The following is a 23437-nucleotide window of genomic DNA, read 5'->3' on the forward strand; positions in this document are numbered from 1 at the left end:
TGTTTTTCCTCTTTCATTATGGTATCTCTTGATCTTCTCTTCTTCCTCTTGTTCCAGTCTACTCCATTTCTTTTCTATTCTTCCTCTTTCTTTCTTTTTCTTACGTCTTCTATTTTCCACGAGGCTTTCTCTCAATGTCATCTTCCCTCCTTGCATTATTTTTTTAATTATCCTTAATGTCAACACGTATTGTATCCTGGAATGTTAAAGGTCTTCACTCTCCCATTAAGAGGCAAAAAATTCTTTCGCATTTAGCCAAATTGAATGTAGACATTGCTTTCTTGCAAGAAACACATTTGTCTGATGTTGAAGCAGCCAAACTCAAGACAGGTTGGGTTGGTGATGTTTTCTCTGCTCCTGGGGATGGTAAACGAAATGGTGTGGCGGTGTTAGTCCGCAAATCTTTCTCTCACTCTCTTTTGTCTTCTGAGTCGGATCCAGAGGGCAGATGGTTGTTTGTCAAACTTTCCTCGAAGGGTATTCCCATCTCCCTTTTCAACATATATGCACCTACTGGTGGTGACCCCGCCTTTTGGCGTACAACGGCCTCCCGTATTTCTGAATACATTGATGATAATTTTATTATGGCAGGAGATTGCAACTTACCTCATGACCCCTTTTTCGACAGGCACTCCAAAGCATCCTATATCCCTAACAAGTCTCATAAATTGTTTGTTCAGGCAGTGGCCCAGCACAAACTCGTTGATGCCTGGCGCCTATGTAATCCTACTACTAAAGAGTATACCTTTTACTCCCCATCTCACCAATCCCAATCCCGCATTGATTATATTTTTCTTTCCCATCATATCTCTCAGTCCCTCACTCACGCCGATATTGGCCCCATTTTGTTCTCTGATCATGCCCCTGTTTTGGTTAATATTGATGTTTTACCCAAGTCCACTGGCCCAAAGCGCTGGCGCTTTAATAACACTCTCCTTCTTGATCCCAAATTCACAACCTCCTTTGTTGAATTTACCACAGAATTTTTTGTCATCAATGATACGCCCGATATGCCCACGCATGTTATTTGGGACGCTTACAAAGCTGCAGCCAGAGGTTTCATCATTGATTTTGTAGCCACAAAGCGTAAAATTGCCCGTAAGCGTACTAGTGATCTCCTGCTTGCGATCAAAAAATTGGAGCACTCCTTTTATACCTCCCACTCGCAGGAAAGTTTGACTAATCTTATTGAAGCTAAGATGCAATTTAACAAACAATCCACTGATGATGCTTCGTTATATCTGTTGAAATCTAGCTCAAAATTTTATGGGGGTAAGAACAGAGCGGGGAAGATTTTAGCCAACTATTTAAAAGTTAAGCAACACAAATTGAATATTGAATCTGTTTTTGATGTTAATTATGTTTTAAAACATACGGATGCTGACATTTTAGAGGAATTTTCCCGCTTTTATACTACGCTCTACTCTTCTGAGACTCACCCTACTCCCCAATCCCTTGCTACCTTCTTCTCCAATATTCAGGCTCCCCCCAATTTTCCTGTTGACTTATCAACTCTTGAAACGCCCATCTCCAGTTCCGAACTACACAATGCACTTACATCACTTAAGAAGGATAAGGCTCCGGGTCCGGATGGATTTACAGTTGAATTTTATCTGCACTTCTCTAAATTACTATTACCCAGATTACATTCTCTTATTGATTCTTTTGTCCTTTGTGGTACTTCCTCTGGCACCTTTTCAGACGCCCACATTTGCATAATACCCAAAGAAGGGAAAGATACCCAGTATTGTAAGAATTACAGACCAATCTCTTTAGTCAACATTGATTACAAGATTTACGCTAAATCCCTCGCCATTAGACTAGACCCCTTTCTTCCTGAATTACTGGGCCCAGAGCAGTCTGGATTTGTTAAAGGTCATTTCATTACAGACAATACTAGACTTCTGTTTAATGTCCTGTCCAAATCATCACGATTCCAGGATTCATTAGCGGCAATTGCTTTGGACGCAGAAAAGGCGTTTGGTAGAGTGGACTTTTCTTTTTTCTGCCCTCAGATGGTTTGGGTTTGGTCCTAATTTCATTTCCTTTGTCTCTTTCCTTTATTCGAATCCCAGAGCGGCGGTATGTGCCAATGGCCTAATTTCCTCTTTCTTCAACTTAGGTAGAGGAGTCCGTCAGGGATGTCCCCTTTCCCCTTTCCTTTTTAATCTGGCTTTAGAACCCTTCCTCTCAAAACTTCGTCAAAATCCTAACTTGCATGGTTTCCAATGTTCCCAAACAAACATTAAACTTGCCGCCTATGCGGATGATGTCCTTCTCTTTATTTCTAACCCTGCCATCTCCATTCCTGCTTTTTTAACTGAAGTCCATGAGTACTCCCAAATTTCCGGCTATAAATTGAACAATGACAAATGTGAAATTTTACCCCTCACAAAATTCACCTTCAAACCCGATTTCGCTGCGTCCAATTTCACCTGGAGTACCTCACATATCAAATATCTTGGGTTGCATGTTACTCCCTCCCTTTCAGACACGGTTTCATTATGCCTTAGCAAGTGTATCCAGAGATTATCTGACCTTACTTCCAGATGGCATCCGCTTTACCTTTCCTGGTGGGGTCGTCTCGACACGATTAAAATGATGCTTTCCCCAATAGTTCTTTACATCATTTCCAATATTCCAATTCCTATTTCAGCTAAATTTTTTAAGAAAATCAACACTATTCTTTCTTCCTTCCTCTGGTCAGGTAAAAAAGCGCGTATGTCCCTGCATAGACTACAACTCCCCAAATCAGAGGGTGGGGTCAATTTTCCAGATTTTCCCAATTACCACAAAGCTTTCCTTTTGCGACAAGCTTCCCTTTGGTTGCGAGAGCCTGTTGATTCCCCCCCTTTATGGCTTGCTATTGAGCGCCTCTCTCTATCTCCCTTTACTTTCGTTGAATATCTCTCATTTTCTCGCAAACCCCAGCTTGTCTCTACTCCCATCCACAAATTCACTACCAAGCTTCTTCTTTCCACCTCCCCAAGCCCTCCCTCCTCTGTAGCCGATTTTCTTAATACCACCATTTGGTATAACAACAGCATTCTCATTAATCACAAGCCCTTTTATTGGAAATCTTGGAGACAAAAAGGATTGATCTGGGTTTCCCATCTCTTTTCTGGCTCTGATTTCTTACCTTTCTCCGTTCTCTGCCATAGTTTCAATCTCCCCTCCTCTTTTGCTCGTAAATACCTTACGCTGAAGAATGCAGTTATGTCCACCTACACCCAACTTTCCAATTCTCCCGCCCTACCCGATTCTTCTAACCCCACTCTACACCTTCACTCCTTGCTTCGTATTCATAATACTGCCTCGTCAATTTACCACTCATTTCACAAGACCCTCACCCCTAGGCCAAAATCCACAGTAGAGGAACAATGGGAATCTGATCTTGGTATCTCTTGGCCCACCTCTCTTTGGGATAAAGTATGGACCAAGCTTCGCAAATCATCCAGGGCTGCCTCCCTTACGCAAACCTTGTTTTTTATCTACAACAGACTTCTTTTTTCCCCTCAAATGTTGAATAAGAGGTTTCCTTTAGTCCCTGACCATTGCTGGTCCTGCTCGTCACCCAAGGCTACTCTTTTTCACATGCTTTTTTTGTGCACTGCTGTGAACAATTTTTGGAAGCAGGTTTGGGCTCAGATTAATGCCATATTTCATACTGCATTTCCCTTCTCCTTTGTCAATGTTTTTTTAGGAAGTCTCTCTTCCTGCTGGGCAGATGTTGAGGTTAATGTGCAGATTGTTGACTTGATTTGATAAAAATTTATATCGCGCAAAACAATAACCCGAAGGTATCAAGGCGCCTAAGAATACAATCAGTAATTGAAGCAAACATCCTTACATATAGGCCTGCCGAAAGAGGCAAGTTTTAAGCGCACTACGGAACTTCTGCAGGGAGGGCAAGGATCTGAGGTCAAGAGGAAGAGCATTCCACCATTTGGGGGCCAGAGTGGAAAAGGCCCTGCCACCCCATTTAGCTCTTCGGATACGGGGAGCTATAAGAAGCAATTTCCCGGCGGAACGCAAGTTCCTTCCAGGAATGTAATAGGAGATGATGGATCCGACTCCTGAATCGTTATTCTTGGCAAAGGCTCTATATGTCATACATAAGATCTTAAACCGTATTCGGAGTTCTACCGGTAGCCAGTGCAGCATTTTCCTAGCTTCCATGGCCGAAGAGCGTCTGGGGATATCCAGAACAAATCTGGCTGTGGCATTTTGAACTACCTGTAAGCGTTGCAGGAGGCTCCTATTTAGCCCCGCATACAACGCATTACAGTAGTCCAAACGTGAGCCAATAAGTGCGACAGCAATTTGCTTTCTGGCCTGCAAGGAAAGGTATTTCCTAATCCTTCGAAGAGTGTGGATCAGACCCCAACAGGTGGAGATGGTCCTACTCACCTGTTTGTTCATATCAAGGGCAGGGTCTATCAGCACCCCGAGATTCTTAGCAGATGTAGTGGGGGAAGGACAGATTCCCAACGAGTCAGGCCACCAAGCGGCTGACCAGATGTTTTCTTTCCCTCCAAACACCATCACCTCAGTCTTCTCCCCATTCAGTTTAAGGGAGTTCTGAATCATCCAATGACCAACCGCCTCCATACAAGATCTAAACTTGGAGGCGGTTTGCACATCTGAATGGGAGAGAGAGACGAGTATTTGGGTGTCATCTGCATAAGAGACTACCTCCATCCCGAACGTTCTTATTAGTCTGGCTAGAGGGGTTACATAGATGTTAAATAGGGTCGGGCTAAGCGCCGACCCTTGGGGAACCCCACATAGCACAGGACGGGATGGAGATAGGAACTCCCCCAGCTTGACTCTTTGTTCCCTCCCAACGAGGAAAGAAGTCAGTAGATCTAGAGCTGCGTCCTTCACCCCCACATCCCTCAGGCGTGATGTAAGAACTGAGGGGGAGAGGGTATCGAAGGCCGCAGTTAGATCAAGTAGGACCAGGAGGGCGGTCTGGCCCCCATCAACTGTCGTGCGGATTTTATCAAGCACGATGGTAAGGGCTGACTCGGTACTATGTTCCCTCCTGAATCCATGTTGGGAGGGGTCCAGGCAGCCCGAACTCTCCACAAAGACAGCGAGATGCTTGTTAAGATGTGCCTCAAGCATCTTTGCTGGAGCCGGGAGCAGCGAGATTGGACGGAAATTTTTTAAGACTTCCGGATCGAGAGAGGCCTTCTTTAGCAGAGGTTTCACCGCTGCCTTCTTCCACTCCAGAGGAAAGATGCCATCTCTGATGGCAAGATTCATTATTTCTAGCAGTGGAGGTAGAAGGGTCTCCCTACACTGCTTGATGATCTTCAAAGGGCAAGTATCCAGGGGCGAGCCGGACTTGGTCTTATCAAGCAAGATCTCCAAATCATGCAGGGCCAGGGGGGGAAAAGAATCCAGGGTGCACAGTGGGGAGATGTCAGTAGAGATCATATTCATCTCAGCCAAGGCGGTAGGCACACTGATAGACGCTCTTTGTTCCTCAAGACCCAGATGGATATCGTGTATTTTAGTATGGAAAAAAGAGGCAATCTTATCACATAGGTCTTGGGATGGAGTGACAGGATCAGGAGTTTGCAAGTTGACTAAAGAGTCCACGATTTTAAAGAGCTCCTTCGGCGAAGAAAGCGAGGTTGTTAAGGCTACAAAGTAGTCTTGTTTGGCCTGAATGATCGCCATCTTATATTTCCTAACAAGGAGTTTGTGAACTTCCTTGTTCTTAAAGTCCCAGCTAGCATGCCAGAGCCTCTCCTTCCTCCTCACTTCTTGGCGGAGGAGTCTAAGGGAGTCAGAGAACCAAGGGGCAGATGGTCTCTTTCTGGCTCGGCGGCGGGTCTGTACTGGGGCCAATTCATTTAGGGCCTCCCTGGTGACCTGTTCAAAGTGACCAACTGCAGACTGTACACTACCCGAATCTAAGTTGGAAAGACTAGCAGCCCAGGGCGCAAAGGAGTCACTGCTAATGTTTCTAAAGTTTCTAGCAGATTCCATTACGTGATTCCCTGTTTTACAAGCACTCACCCTATGGTATTCCAAACAGAAAGGAACCGCAAGATGGTCCGACCAGGATAGATACACTGGGTCTTTGGTGGTCAGACGAGGATCATTAGAAAAGATGCCATCTAATGTGTGGCCTGCGCGATGTTAGCCGTTGCTTTTCAGCAATCACTGTAAACTGGAAAAATGTTGCTAATATCTCTTTTAGAGCATGGTGGTACAATGTATGTCATAATCACAGGTTAGACACCGTTCTTATTTATCCCCTTAATCTGGCTAAAAAGCGACACGACCTTTGGCTACCTGTGACTTTGTACATTGATGTTTACGCCAAGCGCTCTTCTCATTTGCCTCCTTTTCAGCAGGAGGTCTCCAAGCCTCCTTGATTGACCTTTTTTGTTCCTTTGCACTTTCCATAGCTCATTTTATTGCATATTATTTTCAATACTGATCTATGTTATATAGCCTCACTTATTTATTACCTCTTAATTCCATGTTTATTTTCATGGACTTGTTTATTCTACTTATTATATTGCTGTTATGTTTCAGTCTTTTCTTGTGTATTGACACCTTTACTTCTCTAATAAAGACCTTTTGAACTTAAAAAGGCAGTCTAAGGGCAACTTGAGAAAAAAGGGAAGTTAATGGTGCCAATTCTAAATGAGCAATGGCCTATTTGTTTTCGTTCTTTTACCGTTTTTTTTTTAATTTTCAGTTATGACTCAATCACCGTGATTTAGCTGAAAATGGATCAGAAATTCAAAGTTGTTTGGAAAAAGTCTCCCACAATAGATTTTGCTCAAAGCCCCCAAAATCCCCAAGATGTTCCTGGCTTGATGCTTTGCGTCAAAGCAGTTTCTTATCCAAGACCAGGACACACAACACCATCAAGAAAAACACTTTCCCAAAACTACACTTTTAGCAAATTTTTGTTGGTTGTTTATTAAAACAATGTCAGGATAATTTTTTTTTTTTAACACTTTACCAACTGTATCCCGTTTCCATTTGTTTACACAAACAATTTTGAACGTTAAAGCAAAGAAGTGCAACTTTAAAAATAAAGATTAAAGAATAGATATTTGTTCCTTCAATACTCCGGATTGAATTGTTGAATGGGGAGCTTCAGTTGAAGTGGATCACGAAGTCGTCTGAGGTTGGCCTCGGTCTGTGGGAAAAAATACAAAAACAATATGTTAAATTCAACTAATGCATGTAATATCTGCACGAAAGCCAATCCAGACTTTAGCTTCTGCAGGTTTAATTTGTGCAACTTGATCGTCTCTATTATGCTTTGTCCGATTGCTCAAGTGGATTACAATTTAAATTCCACATAACATTGTACACATGAATGCCACAATGAATGCCACAATCTCCCATGGCTAGAGATAGTCTGAATCAACAGGAACATATTTACAGTTCAGCAACAAGATTTATTTGATTTTCAGTCGGGAAATAAAGTTGCGATCTGAGGTGAACACCTGAAAATGAAAACCCGCTGTGATGGAGGTGAAAACATGCTTTAATATATCTTAGTTTAATGCCAAAGGTAACAAAATGCATTGCACTGCGTTCACTTGAGCATGCCTGTATTTCTGTCAGTTTATATTTATGGGCCAAGATGCACTAACACTTTGCGCCAGGTTTGCGTCCCAAAAGTGCTGCTAATTGGCACAATGTATTGAATTGGGATTTACTTTCCAGCGCAAATGTAGCCCTAAAGTAACACCAAGTATCAATAAGCACTACTTTACGTCAGGGGGTATACCATGGGTAAATGGATGTTCCTATGCAACCGTCAATCAGTTCTGATGCATTCCACTATCTACTAATATTGGTTGACAGGAGTTTGGGTAAAAAGCATAGACTCCTTGAGGAAGGCATAATGTTGGAGAAAGGTTTTCTTTTCTCCAGAATTTCAACTTTCTACAGGACACTTGAGGAGAGGAAGTGGTCCGTCGGCTGCGCTGTCGCATCTGGTGCAGGAAACCAGGGTTCGAGCCTCGAGGTCGCGTCCACATCCTGTGATTCTGGGCAAATCACTTAATCTCCCCGTGCCTGAATGTGTAATGTAAATACGGTGCTATGTAAAGCGCTCCAATACCTTCGGGTCGAGTTCGCGCTATATAAATATGCAACAAAATAAAAAATAAAAAAAACTATCAAACTATGTCTTCCAGTATAACAAGTATGTCAGACATCACACGCACACCCTTGCACTATAGTGCAAGGGTGTGTGCGTTGTGCAAGGGAGCCAAAAGTGCAAGAGCACAGGGGAAGAGAGAAACAGTTCCATATTTTATGGCGCTGTACTGCTCTCTCCCTTTGACGCAACGCAGCGCAGCAACTTTGCTGCGCTGCATTACATCAAATCGTAGTAACTCTGCCCCATGGTCTCGCCTAGGTCCCCAATGTGTGTTTGTGGCCCTTAGCGTGCACATGCACCACCTAAATTCAGCCAGGGGAATGAGTAGCAATGCTGGCTGTTCTTTCAAAGTAGAGGAGGACAGCTCCAGTGAGTGACTGCGTGCTGAGGTAGGACTGCGCAGATGCACATTACTCATCCCAGGCTGTAGTTTAGATGAGATGCCATTAAGTTACATTTGTTTCTCTCTCATCCTCTGCAATAATCAGGCCACTGATGCTGCCCTGCCTTTATTCACGCCTGCTTCCTTACTGATGCTACCCGCTGCTTTACCGTGCACTTTACCTTGGATTCATAACTGCAGGCAGAGAAAAAAATCCTATAGGCCCATAAAGGGAACTTGAAGGCAACTTGTTAAAATGTATGTTCAACCAGAAATTTGCAAATCCTTCAGCGAAAAACAGATTAAGACTAATGCTAGTTACTTTATATTATCAAACCATGTTTCTACCGGTCTCCCCTCGTCTACTTGTTTACATATAATCCCTACCCCTTTTTTTTAATTACGTTTGCATTTCTTATGCTAACATCAGCTTTGTATGTTACAGTTAGGGTAACCCTGTGCAGTCTTTGTCCATATTTGCTACGTTTCATAATCACAATTTGGTAATCGTGCTTTATCTTCTCCAAATATCTCATTATAGCTTCATACTATCCTCTGTCATGAGCTGTAGATTATATTTCCCAATTGCTCAAATTTAAGATGTGATAAATCTAGGATGTTCCATGGCTTAAGATGGCAGTGGCTTGAGGCTGACAGTGGCTGGGTGATGTATCCAATCTAGATGTGGTGGAACAATGCAGTGTGGGGTGCTGCCATCAGTGTTACGTCACCAAAGTCACAGGGTTTGATATAAAAGCACTACAGAAAGGACAAGTGCAGCAAATGAGCCGCGTCCAATCAGCAGCTGTATGGTGAAGTTGTGGTATACGTCAGGTGGCGCATTTTGAAACATATTGTTCCAGATATTTAAGTAAAGCGTTGAGTGGTAATGTCCTGCCAAGTAGAGAGAGCACATTTTTCATTTAAATGACTTTTTGAAATAGCCTTTAGATTTGCACCAGGCATGCATCTTTTCTACTAAACATATATAACACACAAATTAACTTATGGAAATGTGGCTTCTGTGTACATTTATCACACAAGTACAGTTTATTCGTGTGTTTCGATCTTTGCATCCCTCACAGTTCAGAGTTAGAAAACAACAGTATGCCTTATATGCTCTTCACTTGCTGCTAAAATATTTTGAAATATTTGTAAAGTTCTTTTAGAACTATTTCAATGTTGATGTGTATTAGAGCACATTTGACAAACTGCAGCCTTCTCCTTTCACACTCTTTACTCCATGGAGAATTGTCACTTGGTGGCAAAATTCACCCTCTTGGCAGTAAGAGAAGGGTAATGTAAACACCATTCTTCATGGTAAAAGGAAGGATTCTGGGGAAAGTTGCAAGAAGACATTGGCCAGTGTGTGACCTCTGTCTTTGAATGCACAGCAAATGCCACATGATATAAACAAAACTGAAAGGCCTATTTAGTGACCAGTCTCCTATGGAACTCCGGTAAGGTAATCCTGGGGGGGCTGCAATACCCCCAGACACCCCCCTGATGACTCGAATCTTCATTCTGGATGCGAGGTGTTGCATATTCGGCAGAGAAAACACCTTGGCCATATTGCCATATAATTGGCACAACTCTGAAGCATCGATTCCTGGGGCAAACACCCACAACATCTCAACTTGTAACTGACTACCCACAATGCATAGCTGGAGTTGGCAGGTGAAACAGTTCCTGTAGCACCAAATGCTGCTGGTGGGCACAGCATTTGTGTATTATGAAGTTGGAATCTCTCTGGTGCCCTATATACTTTTTTGTGTTTAACTCTAGATATACATTGAAGCGTGACCCCTGCTCCATCAACTCGAGACTTCCATCCATAGAATGTTGTTCCAACTAAAAAAGTAACAGGCACAAGAGGAGCTCATGTCTGCATCACCTTATGCTAGACAACGTAAGCACCTACGTGAACTTTCCTGAATTACATTTATTTTTGTAGTTGTTTTTATACAGATGACATGGGTTTCTGGGAGCTTAACAAGATACGGTTTAAAACTGTAGCTGGTGCATAGAGGTACCAATATTTTCATCGTTAGTGTTAAACATGAGTGCCAAAGTTCATAGCGTTTAAGGCCAGGATGCAAATGCCCGCAAGCTAGGTTAAGGTGGACGCGGCAGGCTACCACATTCATGTAGGAAATGTAATGGAAGGGAAAAGAATCAAAGGTGGAATTACTAATGTGAAAATTGATGTGGCGTACAGGCCATGTTATTTCTAGGCGTGGGCACTAAAAACGTTGCACAAAGTGCAGATTTTGAAAAACTTACAACAGTCCAGTTTGCTGGTTGCGGCTCACAGATTTGGAGAAAGAGATGGGTTGAGGGACACTTAAAAGGCAGTGGCATTTCTGAAAGACCAACTCCATCTCTGGGGAAACTTGTGTTAAGAGATGAACACAACCACATCTCTGAGATTGCAGAGATTAAACCTGATTTCCTAGAAAGGAGGGTACTGTGGATCTTACAAATGTAAATGATTGGAGATTTGTAATGTGAACCCATCTCATTTCGAGTACACGCTGGAATTTCCCAATCAAAAAACAATCCAGGCCTGGGCAAACATCGCTCTCTATTCTGTGTATCCTAAATAGATAGTTGCAAAGATAGATGTAGTCACCCCCCCACCCCCCAAATACATCTGGTCTCTGCCATTTTCACATATAAAAATCAGATTTAACGGTCCATTCTTGGTTTATAAGCCACAGGCATCAAGTTATTAATTTGCCCCAAGTGTGGGTTACAGGAAGCCGCCACCATGCTTAGGGGAGCAGTGAGCTCTAATTGCAGGAACAAAAGAAAAAACGGTTTCCATAGTGGTGATTCTACCAGACGAGTGAATTGTAATATTGCCTCTCTATTTGAGCCTATAACCTGTGTGCACTTATTGAAGCCAATGTAAAAGATTCGGAGCAAATTCTAACAAGCAATAGAGCAGCACCAGTACAGTGTAGCGAGGAAAAGAGTGGCTCAGGTGTAGTGTTCTCCAGGGGTTGAATAATCAGGAACACCAAAGTACGTTGTGAAGGTAGGTTTATTTTCACCTCAACCACCAACAGTCGTCTCTCAACTGCTCTCCTCTAGAATCCCACTCTCCACGCTCTTCTAATTCTCAAATAGAATAAGAACATCATTTTAACTTCTAATTCTGGGTTATACATAAGTGGGAAGAAGGAAGATACACACCATCACACATCTTCCCCCTCAACAATAGAAAAATAGCAAATTAAAAACAAATACATAGCGAGAGATAAATAACCATACAATATCAGAAACACCAAAACATCATTGCATAAACAGTGCTATGCAAAAAATGACCAGAATGAACACAGCATCCTTCATTAACTAACTTAAAACTAAACATAATCCTTCATGTACACAGGAAGTCTGCGCACCCTTTGACTTTTTTCTCTAACACCACCCGAGACACTAGGCGGGCCAGAGAAAGAAGATGAGAAATTAGAGAACTTGGAACATGAGTTAAGTCTGTTACTACCCGTCTGATCAGATGAAGCAATGGGATTTACAACCACAACACGACTCTTGTTCCAAATTCTCCCATCACTAGTCTTGACAGCATTTTTGAATATCTTAATTACAGGTCTGACATTGGTATATTTTGACCATGGTTGGCACCCAACAGGAGCTTTTATTTTAACTAAATCACCAACTTTTACCGCCTGGAATTGAGCACACTTCTTTTCATCAACATAAGATTTTCTCAAGGACTGTTTCTCTAGCTCTCTGTCCCTCCAATCTCCTATTTGATTATTAACAAAACCCTTGTTCAATTGCATCCAACCGGGACATAACAAAGTATTGGGGATTTTCCCTTTAAAGAGTTCAAACGGAGATCTTCCAGTGGTTGAATGGGGAGACACACTGTAAGCTGAGATTCTGTCTTGAAGTGATTCTTTCCAATTCAGACCTCTGCTCTCGCCAGTTGAATAATTTCTTTAAGAGTTTTATTGACCCTTTCAATTGCACCATTCGTTTCTGGATGATAAATCGCACACTTTTTATGACGTATACCACAGTTGTCAAGGAAATGTTTAAACTCATTCGAGGTAAATTGTGGTCCATTGTCAGAGAGAATGCTGTTGGGAAAGCTCTCTCTCTTAAAAATATCTTGTAAGAATCTAATAACACATGCAGTGGAAACATCTCTAGCAGCGCACACTTCTATCCACCTGGAGTAGAGATCCAAAACCACCATCAAGTATGGAGTATGGGGGGGAGGAGCCTAGCGCGTAACCAAGATGGCCGCGTAGGCTCAAGGCTCCCGAGGGCCTCCGCAACCTCCCACGTCTATCCTGAATTAATCCTGGTTTTGTCGACGGGCTTTTGTTGATGAGCTTGAGCTGAGGTGCCATCCGTTCTCCAAATTCAAATCGGGCTCGGGGAACCGGACTGGTTGCGATCTGAAGTTTACGGCCTGCTCCTGCCTTGGTCCCGAACTCGAGTTGGTGAGGTGCCCGGGTACGAAGTGAACAACAGTCACGTACCCCGCACTTTCACTTTCGTTTTTGAACCTGTTTGCTGACATCGGCTGAGGGACCTTGATTTTCCAGAGGAGCGTGGATGGCGGAGTGTTTGGCCTGGATCTCGGACTATACACAGGCTACAGTCCGTGACGGCTGTGGTCCCTTGAATTAGCTGTCTGGTCCCTACTCCTGTGCTGGCAGGTGCCGATCTCAGTGGTCACCGGACGATGGCGGCGAGACTGGACGGAGACAAGCAGAAACCCAAGAATACCCGGCGGGGAGTTTACACCCAGGCTAATAACATGGACCGCTATGCGCAGACAAAGGGATCCCCTGGTGGGTCGCATAAATCGCCGGAAAGGTCCAAGGCTGTCTCGGGCCTATCTGCTGACTTGACTTTGATAGACGTCATGGGCGCCATTGAGGAGATGAAGGCTGCAGTGGGTCAGCAGTTTGATACCCTGGCTCGTAAATTGGATGCGGTCCTGATCGATGTAAATCTGGTCAGGGCGGATCTGTCTAAAACGAATGAGCGGGTCAATGCTTTGAACCACACTGCGTCGAACCTAACTGTGGACGTGGCCGCCCTGCAAACGGAGGTTCGTAGGTTACGGCTGGCCAGTGACCTAACTGACCGTCGACTTGAGGATTCCGAAAGCAGGGCCAGGCGGAACAATGTTCATATAATTGGGGTACCGGAACGATCGGAGAACCCTGCTGCTGACCTTTTTGTGGAGGATCTGGTGGTCAACCATCTCGCACCCAAGGGGCTGAGCAAATTCTTTGCGGTGGAGCGGGCTCACAGAATTCCGGGTGGTGCGCCGAAAGTGGGTGCTCCCCCGCGGCCTAGAATTGCCCGACTTTTTAACTTTCGGGACAGAGATGCTATCCTTCAGGCGTCGAGGGTGAATGGGCCGCTGAAGTTTGACAATTCTTTTCGTCAGCTTCTATCCAGACTTTACGCAAGCGGTCCAAAAACAACGACTGGGATTCTTGGGCGTCAAGCGGCGCTTGAGGGACATGGAGCTGAAGTATGCGATGCTATTTCCGGCCAGGTTGCGGGATGAGTTCGAGGATCGCTCGCACTTCTTCGACCGGCCAGAGGCGGTTGGAGACTGGTTGGATACCCTGCCTCGGAGTCGAGTCGAGGTCGAGATGGTCAGACGGCGGAGAGTGGCGAGGGTTCGGCGGAACAGGACTAGAACTTTGGTTCCCGGTGATGGACTAGGCTGGGGACGTTTTGTACCTTAGCTCTATGGGACTCAAGTTTGGTGCAATATGCCCTTCAAATGCTCGGAGGTTGTGGGGAGCATATTGGGGCCCTTTCCTCCTTCAGGGGTTCTTTTTGTGGTTCAGTATATGTTAGGGCGACAGGCACACTGCAAGTTGGGGGGGGCTGTTTGGGCTCAAGCAGGGGTGCAGGGAGGGGGGGAGTTGTGGTTGGGATATTGTGGGGGAGGGGGGTGTTGGGGACGGTTTGTTTGTTTCACAAGGCAATGTGAGGTTAGCTGCTGATTTGTCCTTGTCGTGTTCTCCGGGATGTGGGCATCATGCACGGGAGCGGGGTGGGGGGTTGAGAATACTTTCGTGGAATGTGAACGGACTGGGGGATAGGATCAAGCGCGGGGTGGTGTTGCAGTTTTTGAAACGGATCTCGCCCGACATTGTTTTCCTGCAGGAGACGCATCTGATTGGGAACTCCTTCCATGCCCTGAATAGGCGGGGCTATCACCTTGCTGTTCACTCTGGTTTCACTTCTGGCTCTAGGGGAGTGGGTATCTTGGTCAGGCCTCTCTCCCGTTGGAGGTGGACGAGGTGCTCCACGATGATAGAGGGCGATATGCAGCATTGGTGGGGAGATGGGAGGGTAGAACTGTTTCGCTCGTTGCTGTTTATGTGCCACCGGGATTGCAGACGGCTACATTTGCTGATTTGGGGCGTTTGGTCCTGGGACTCCCTGGGGGGGTTCTGGTGTTAGGGGGTGATTTTAACGCTGTTGTATCCGGTATAGAGGACCGTCACCCCCCCAGGGATCTCCCTAGAGCCCAGGCCTGGCTGGGTGGCTTTCTAGATACTTTAGGACTTATAGATTGCTGGAGACTGATGCACCCGGGACAGGCACAATACACCTTCCACTCGGGGGCCCACGGGAGTCTCTCGAGACTTGATTATATACTTATGCCAGCGTTCCAGGCTAGGTGCGTCATTTGGCCCGAGGTATTTCTGACCATTCCCCTCTATTGTTGCAGATGGAGGTTGTTCCTGGGGCAGAGGGAAGAGTAGCGCCAATTAACCCCTGGTATTTACGTAACCCTAATATTCGCGCGGAACTGGTTAAGTCCATTGATCACTACTTCAACGATAATGTAGGGTCAGTGTCGTCTGCTGTCTCCCTATGGGAAGGTTATAAAACGGTGATCCGGGGGCATGCCTTGTCTCTTATTTCCCATGCTAGAAGGTGCAGGAGGGAAGAGGTGGTTCGCCTGGAAACTGACATAGCTGAGATGGAGGGGGATTTGGAGCGGGGTGTTACGGATGAGAAATTGCACGTTCTCAGCCTTAAACAGTCAGATTATAGAGCGCTGGTCACGGATGCGGCTAAAAGGATGAGTAGAGAGCAACAAGGACGACTGTATGATGTGGGAGATAAGGCCGGAAAATTGATTGCTTGGTTGGACAAGAAGGAGAGAGCGAGTAGAGTGGTGCCGGTTGTGGAGAGAGTGGATGGCGTGTGTGTGACTGACCCGGTAGAAATTGTTGACTGCTTCGCGGATTACTTCCGTGGGGTATACTCTCCGGTCTCTGGGCGCTCGGAGGAGGACTCTCATCTGTTGCTTAGAGATATTGCATTGCCGTCCCTCTCGGAGGCTGATAGCATATTGATGGAGGCAAAGTTGTCGCCGGATGAGATTGCTCTGGCCATTCGCTCGATCGCTTCTGGTAAGGCCATGGGTCCCAATGGTCTCCCCATTGAATTATATAAGTTGCGTCCAGATAAGATAGCACTGTATCTCCGTGACATGTTCCTCGCTGCACGGGCGGCGGGCTCCCTCCCCCTTGACCAACGTCTTGCCACCATAGTTGTGATACATAAAGAGGGGAAGCCGCGAGACCGCTGTGCCTCCTACAGGCCTATCTCGTTGTTGAACGCGGAACCCAAAATTCTGGCCAAGGTATTGGCCAATCGTTTGGTTCGGGTCGTGGGCGACTTGATTCATCAGGACCAGTCCGGTTTTATACCTCATCGTAATACCGCCCTGAACCTGAGGCGGTTGCATGGCGTGCTTGCTAGAGCGGAGTTTATGCGTGAGCCGGCCATCTTGGCGTCTTTGGACGCTACCATGGCGTTCGATACTTTAGAGTGGCCGTATATTTGGGCTGCGCTAGCCAAATTCGGGTTTGGCCCTGAATTCATTGGGTGGGTAAAATTACTATACGCTGACCCATTGGCGCAGGTTGTGGTGAATGGTAGGGTGTCGGGTCCCTTCGCGCTGGGGAGAGGTACGCGACAGGGCTGTCCGTTGTCGCCCCTCCTCTTTGCACTTTCTTTAGAACCTCTCGCTGCCTGGTTGCGTTGGGAGCCGTCGTTGCGGGGCATTAGATGGACGCCGGAATTTGAGGACCGTGTCTCCCTTTATGCGGATGACATCCTTCTGTATCTCACCTCTCCTCGACAGTCGCTAATTGTATTGGTGGACGTATTGAATTCCTTCGGTCGTAATTCTGGCCTGGTTATCAACTGGGCCAAGTCATGTGTTAACGTCCTCTCGGGCGGGGCCCCCCTCCTGCCGCGGGGGTGCCCTATTCAGATTGCTACATTGGGGTTCAAATATTTGGGAATCTTCATATCACTGGACCCCGCGGTCCGCTATGAGCGAAACCTTCTCCCTCCACTCCAGCGATTGAAGACCGACGTCGCGAGGTGGCGACGGCTTCCGCTCTCGCCGCTCGGACGGGTGGCATTGTTTAAAATGATGTCGCTGCCTTGCTTCTTGTACGCTTTACAAAATACGCTAGATGTCGTGCCGGCCCGTTATTTCCGTTAGGTGGAGGGTCTTCAGCGCCAACTGTTTTGGGACGGGCGACCGAGGATCGCTCTCGCCAAGTTGACACTCCCTTGGTATGATGGGGGTGTTGCCCTCCCCGATATTAAAAGATACTATTGGGCGTCTCAGTTGGCGGCGGTGAACCACGGGATATACGGTCCTGCTTTGAATCCGGCCTTCGAGATGGATAAGTTATTACTTCCGGGCGGGGATTACAATAGGGCACTGTATTCGGCGACTCCGGATGCACGGTTGACAGGACCAACGCAAGTTGCGGTACGCGTGTGGCATGCGGCGAATGCTGCGATGGGGTGGAGGGATCGCTTGACTCGAGCGACGCCGTTGTATGCCTCCCAGCGCTTGGGTTGTCTGTGGAAAACGAAAGGCTTTGAGAAATGGGATATGATTGGTATAAGTAAGGTGGGTGACCTCTGGGCGAAAGGGTCCTTTAAAACGTTTGAAATGCTCAAAACTGAATACAAATTAAATGATAGGGAGTACTTCCGATATGCACAGGTCTACCATGCGCTGTGTTCGGTTTTTCCGGATGTTGCTGCTATCCCAGAATATTCCCCATTGGAAGATAGAGTGTTAGATGGCTATGTGCCCGACAGCACTATTTCTCTGATCTATAAAAAACGTATTAATGATCGTACGGACTTGCTGACCCATCTGCGGGAGGCGTGGACGGCCGACGGATTGGAACTGGACGATGAGGATTGGGTTTCGGCGGCGGCCTCCCCGAAAGAGGTGGCGATCCCGGCCCGCCTTAGATTTGTGAAGCTGAAGATACTCCATAGAGTGTATGTCACAGGGCCTGGTTTGATACGTATAGGTTATTCGAGGGATGGAATGTGTAAGCGTGGCTGTGGCTTGTTGGGTACCTTTCTTCATATCCTATGGGAATGTTCGGAGGTCGTACGATTTTGGAACGGGGTACATACTGTAATGGAGGAGGTCACGCATGTCGCTTTGTTACCAGAGGCCAGGAGGTGTTTGCTGAATGTCTGGGAACCAAATGACTATAATGCGGCGCAGACGCAGTGGGTGACTTTGGGGTACATGGTGGCTAAGCGCAATATCGCACAGTTGTGAGGTTCCCCGAGGCCGCCTACGATTTCGGTATGGAAGGAGAATATGGATTGGTGTATGTTCAGGGAGAAGACGGTGTATGTGGCGAGAGGCAAGCCTGGGAGGTGGACTAAGGTGTGGGGTCCATGGAATTCCTATCGTGGAAATATCTGCGCTCCGCCTCTGCCGCGAGAGGTCGACGTCGCTTTGTCCCCCTAGCCGCACATTCTACGTAATTGTGTGTTGTTTGTCCTCTTCTCCGCCGCCCCCCACTACCACCTCCTGTCAAGAGTTATTCCAGATAATGTGGATCTTCCCCCGTCCTGGGGAGCGCACGCTGCTATTTCGGACTCTCATTGCCTTGTTTGTGTGTTATTGTTGTTGTTTTTTTTTTTAATAGAAAATATGAAACCGTCCTTTTTGATCGCCCTTGGACTATGGCCGCGGCCTGTTATATGTGCTTACGAACTTTCGGGAGCTTTTGCTTCTGGCTCATTTGAATGTATGGCGTTGCCTTGCTGGCTCCCGAGCTTTCTAGCGCCCGGCCCTTGTGGTTGTAGGCCTTTGTTTGTATCTTTTTAATGTGTAATAAAGGTTTCTTATAAAAAAAAAGAAAAAGTATGGAGTATCGAACACACCATGTAATGGACCAATAATTTCGATTGAAATCTCATCCCAAGGATGATCAGGTAACTTTCTGCACACCATGGGAGTTTGCTTTGTCTTCAAGATCTTGTCGCTAGCACAGCATTCAGCACATTCACGAACCAACCTCTCAATCTCAATATCCATGCCAGGCCACCAAAACTGCAATCTTAACAATTCTTTGGTCCTTACAATTCCAAGATGGCCAACATGGGCAAAACTGAGTAACCTCTTTCTTATACCCAACGGCGGGACCAACTTTGTACCCCTAGCAAGCATGCCATCAACCACTGATAGTTCATCAGAAACCAAGCTCCATGGCTTCTCCAAACGTTTATTCTCTCCCAACATCTCAATTACCCTTCTAATCTCTTCGTCCTTGTTGATTTCCACTTTCCAATCATCCTAAGTAACAGTACCGTCAGTGATCTCACATACATTAACAACCTCACCGTCAGAAACAACATCAGCCTCAATATTTCCACTGAGATCAACCAACCTAGAAAGACAGTCGGCCTATTTGTTGATGGCACCTGCAATATAATCCACATCAAAATTAAATTCTTGAAGAGAAATAATCAATTTCTTTATTCTAGATGAAATGGAGTCAAGACCTTTCTTTGAAAACACCTCCTTTAAAGGCTTATGGTCAGATAAAACATTAACCTTTGTTCCCCAAACCAATTTTTTAAATATCCTTAAGGTTAAGGCCCAAAATATGGCTAAAGACTCCTTCTCTATAACTGAGTAGTTTCTTTCAGACCCCCTGAGACATCTTGAGGTGCAGGCAATCAGACAATCCAGACCATTTTTTTCTGAACCAGCACAGCACCCAACCCTTTTTCACTAGCATCGGTCATAATGAAAGTAGGGTCACCAGGCACAAATGCATGAAGGGCAGGAGCTTTACTTAGTTCCTCCTTGATTGAACTGAACTCCTTCTCACACTCACTCGACCACAGAAATATCGCATTCTTTACAGTAAGTTTGCTCAAATTGTGGGTTTTACCAGCATAGTCTGGGATGAATTTACAGTAGAACTCCACCATGCCAAGAAAGAACAGAAGTTCTTCTTTGTTGACTGGTTCTGAAATACCCATGATAGAATCTACCAATTCCTTCTTAGGAAAAACACCATGCCCAGTTATGCAATGGCCAAGTTAATTTACTTCTTCCAAACCAAATTTGCATTTGTCTTTTCTAAGAGTAAGCCCAGCTTTTCTTAGACATTGCAGCACAGCAAACACACGAACATTGTGCTCATGAAAAGTGTTACCAAAAATCAAAAGATCATCTTGATAACATTTTACCCCAGTAAGGCCTTTGAGAATGTGGGACATAATGCGTTGAAACACAGAAGCCGCTGAGATAAGACCAAATGGCATTCTACAAAATTTAAAAGTACCCATGGGAGTTACGAAGGCAGTTAGATCTTGAGAAGAGTCATCTAATTCAACCTGGTGATAGGCTGATGCCAAGTCCAGAGTAGAAAAGTACTTCGCACCATCCAATGTACTAACTATCTCATCTATGTTGGGTAACGGAAACCTATCAACAATGACTTCTTTATTCAATGCTCGTAAGTCAATGCATAAGCGAAGCTCCCCACTGGCCTTCTTGGCTACGACTATGGGAGCCAACCATTCAGTGGCTTCAACCGGTACTATTATTCCTGCATTTACCAATTTATCAATTTTCCTCTGTACGCCAGCCTGTTCATTTAACAAAATTCTTCTTACTTTGGCAACCACAGGTACTGCCCCATGTTTTATTTTGATGTGGTGTTTTTACCCCTTGAGACACCCCAGAGTGTCCTTAAATATGTCAGAAAACTGATCCAAGAATGTGAGAGAAGAATCTCCAACCGCTTGTACCTGAACCTGTGGAGAGGCATTAGGCTTCAAGCGCACCCCAAGTAAACGTTGGTGAGGCCAACCCATAAGAGAATCACCTTGCTTAGCAACATATACTTTGCCTGCAATCATCCTCCCACAGAGTTCAATGGTAGCTACAAAGTATCCAGACATTTTTATAGGTAAACCACCATAACCCACGGGGGAAAGATCATTTCTAAAAAGTTTGACTTTGTTAGCAAAGTGCTGCAGAAAAACATCGTCCCCAATCATGGTCAAATGTGAACATGAGTCAAACTTGAAATCAAGAGATACACCTTCAATATTCACAATATGAGAAGGATGATCACCTTTACTTACATCAACCTGGAAGGTGACAACTTATACTTCAGGTTGATATTTAGTAGAAGGACGGTTATCTCTATTAATTTTGCTTTTGCAACATTTTGCGAAATGACCTTTCCGACCACATGTGTTGCAAATAGCCCGCAGACCAGGACAATAAGGAGAATTTGCAAGATGTCCAGATCAACCACACCTAAAACAAACAGGCTTGCCACCAGTAGAGGAGTTAGCTACATTAATAGATATAGGGATACTTTTATCTTTTTCCTTCAACTCTTTCTTTTGTACTTGACACACCACCTCTTCTACTTTAGTTTCAATTAAGGCAATTTTACTCTTCTCACCACTCAGTTCGTCAACACCCTTCATCATATGCTCGACTTGTTTAGCAATCGCTATAACTTTTTCCAGGGGAGGTTCATCCTTCAACCAAAGTTCTTTTCTGATATTGTCATGTGCACATTTCAAAACAAACTGATCCCTGATCCTCTCCTCTACAGCAGAACAAAATTTACATGAAGACGCAAGTTTCCTAAGAGCTGAAACAAAGCCTTCCACAGATTCATCCTTATTTTGTTCCCTTAGGCCGAAATGATACCTTTTCATTATAGTACTCAATCTTGGTAAGTAATGTCGATCTAACTGTAATATACATATTTCATATTCATTCAGGTTTCTTTGTTCAGAAGCACTTAGATCCGGTAAGTGTTCTAACACCTCCTGTCCCTCACCCCCAAGGCAATGCAGCAATAGTGAATGTTTACGTTCCGCACTTAAATTCGTACCACATACCCTCGCATAATTTATAAATATTTTCTTCCGTTTTTGCCACTTCACACTAGGTTCTCCTGGGCTCGTCAGGAAGAAAGGAGGCTGTGTTACATTCTGCATGTCGGAATTACCTGTTGAGTAAAAATGTTATTTATATGTACAATGAACAAACTAGCTAAAAGCTCCTAAGCACCTAAACTTGCTTACACTTAAACCACGCTAACCGCATGTTGATGCACCAAGAAGCAAAAACAAACTAATACCTTGTTAAAGAAATATCTTAATGAATTTAGAATAAACGCTAATTTGATTAGATGTAACTGGCTCTTTCATTCTCTTCTCCTCCTCCTTTTTTTTTTTTAAAGGTGTGCCAGTCACCGAAAACCAGGAATGGAATAGTGTACTTAAGCAATCTGATATTTGGCAGAAATCAACAAAAATAACCTCTTCACCTCCCGTTGGAATGAAATCCTAATATATCACGTCTCAAGTCAGAGCTGTGTACCTGTATATTTCCCAGGGAAAGAAAATTGTCACCTGTAAATTCCAAAACGATATTTTCCTTCACCTTTTTTTACAATCAGTTACATAAACAGTGGCACATACACGCGTTCAAGCTCACTTCTTTTTTCCCCATAAGAGATGAAGTCCTCAGGAATATGTAATAACGTCACATTTTTGTCTCATAAATAATCAGTTTAAGCTGACTACATTTTGACTGTCTACTGTTTCTTTCTTACCGCCTAGTTTTCTGTCTACCAATCTGACCCCATGATGGCTTCTTTCTGCACATGTGTGATGCAAAATATTGCTTGTCACAGACTGGTAAGGGTTGCACTAGGGAGCTCCCTTGCAGGGGCAAGTCTTCATCACCCTTAAAACAGCACCCACACTGAAAGCTTAAATCCATTCTACCTCCGAGCTACATCGGGCATATAAACACACTTATCTCAGTGCAGCTCATCCAGCAGGTCAACAATCTCAGGAGGTACCTGCAGCCATAGCTGACAGAAGGAGAAGTGTTAGACAGGTACTCATAAAACCAGCCTCAGTGTAAAGAAGGGGATTAAAACTAGTTTAAAAGCTTCCTCTTACCATTGCCTCATGTATACCCATAAATGGTGTTGGCAGCATTTTTATGGTTTTCAAATTGAAAGTGATAAAGATTGAGACCTCAAGTTATTCAGTTATTAAGTTATGAATCACCTACTTACCAAGCCATGCCCTGTGCATCAATATTACCAAGCAAGTCTTTCTCCCATCTCGGGCATGCTATATTGTCTACATTTTAGGATCTATACAATTAGAATGCTGAATAGTGCGCAAAAAGTGAGGAGGAGTCCACTACTAAATGATTGGATTTTGAGAAATCCTTGACCCCCCTGAAAGTCAGTACAAGTATCAAAGTCTTGGCAGAAATACCTGTAGAAGGTATGATTTGGATTCCATTTGGTTGCCCAGCAAACCTCCATGCAGTATGCAGTGATGTTTACAAGTGCTACTGTTACAACCATACCCCTTCTGGAGCTGATAAAGACACTTTGGTAAGAAAACTCGATTCAAGACAATCAATCTGGGGACTCCTTGCTAGGATTTCCCTTGTGATGTAGTACATGTGCCATAAAAAAAAAACTTTTGAGAATGACTTGATTGGTCATCTATCTCCAAGTGACTAC

At 44.8% G+C, this 23437-nt stretch overlaps 1 protein-coding gene across 1 annotated transcript in view; it reads right to left on the bottom strand.

Moving 5' to 3' along the window:
• Nucleotides 1-6925: 6925 nt before the first annotated feature.
• MCUB (mitochondrial calcium uniporter dominant negative subunit beta) overlaps nt 6926-23437 on the bottom strand; it is a 419698-nt gene continuing 403186 nt past the window's right edge. The window contains exon 8 of the mRNA XM_085641372.1: nt 6926-7174. Coding sequence (XP_085497498.1) covers nt 7097-7174 — 78 coding nt within the window. The 3' untranslated portion in view covers nt 6926-7096. The remainder of the gene's footprint in view (nt 7175-23437) is intronic.

This window comes from Triturus cristatus, chromosome 2_2 (assembly GCF_964204655.1).
Source record: "Triturus cristatus chromosome 2_2, aTriCri1.1, whole genome shotgun sequence".
NCBI lineage: Eukaryota > Metazoa > Chordata > Amphibia > Caudata > Salamandridae > Triturus > Triturus cristatus.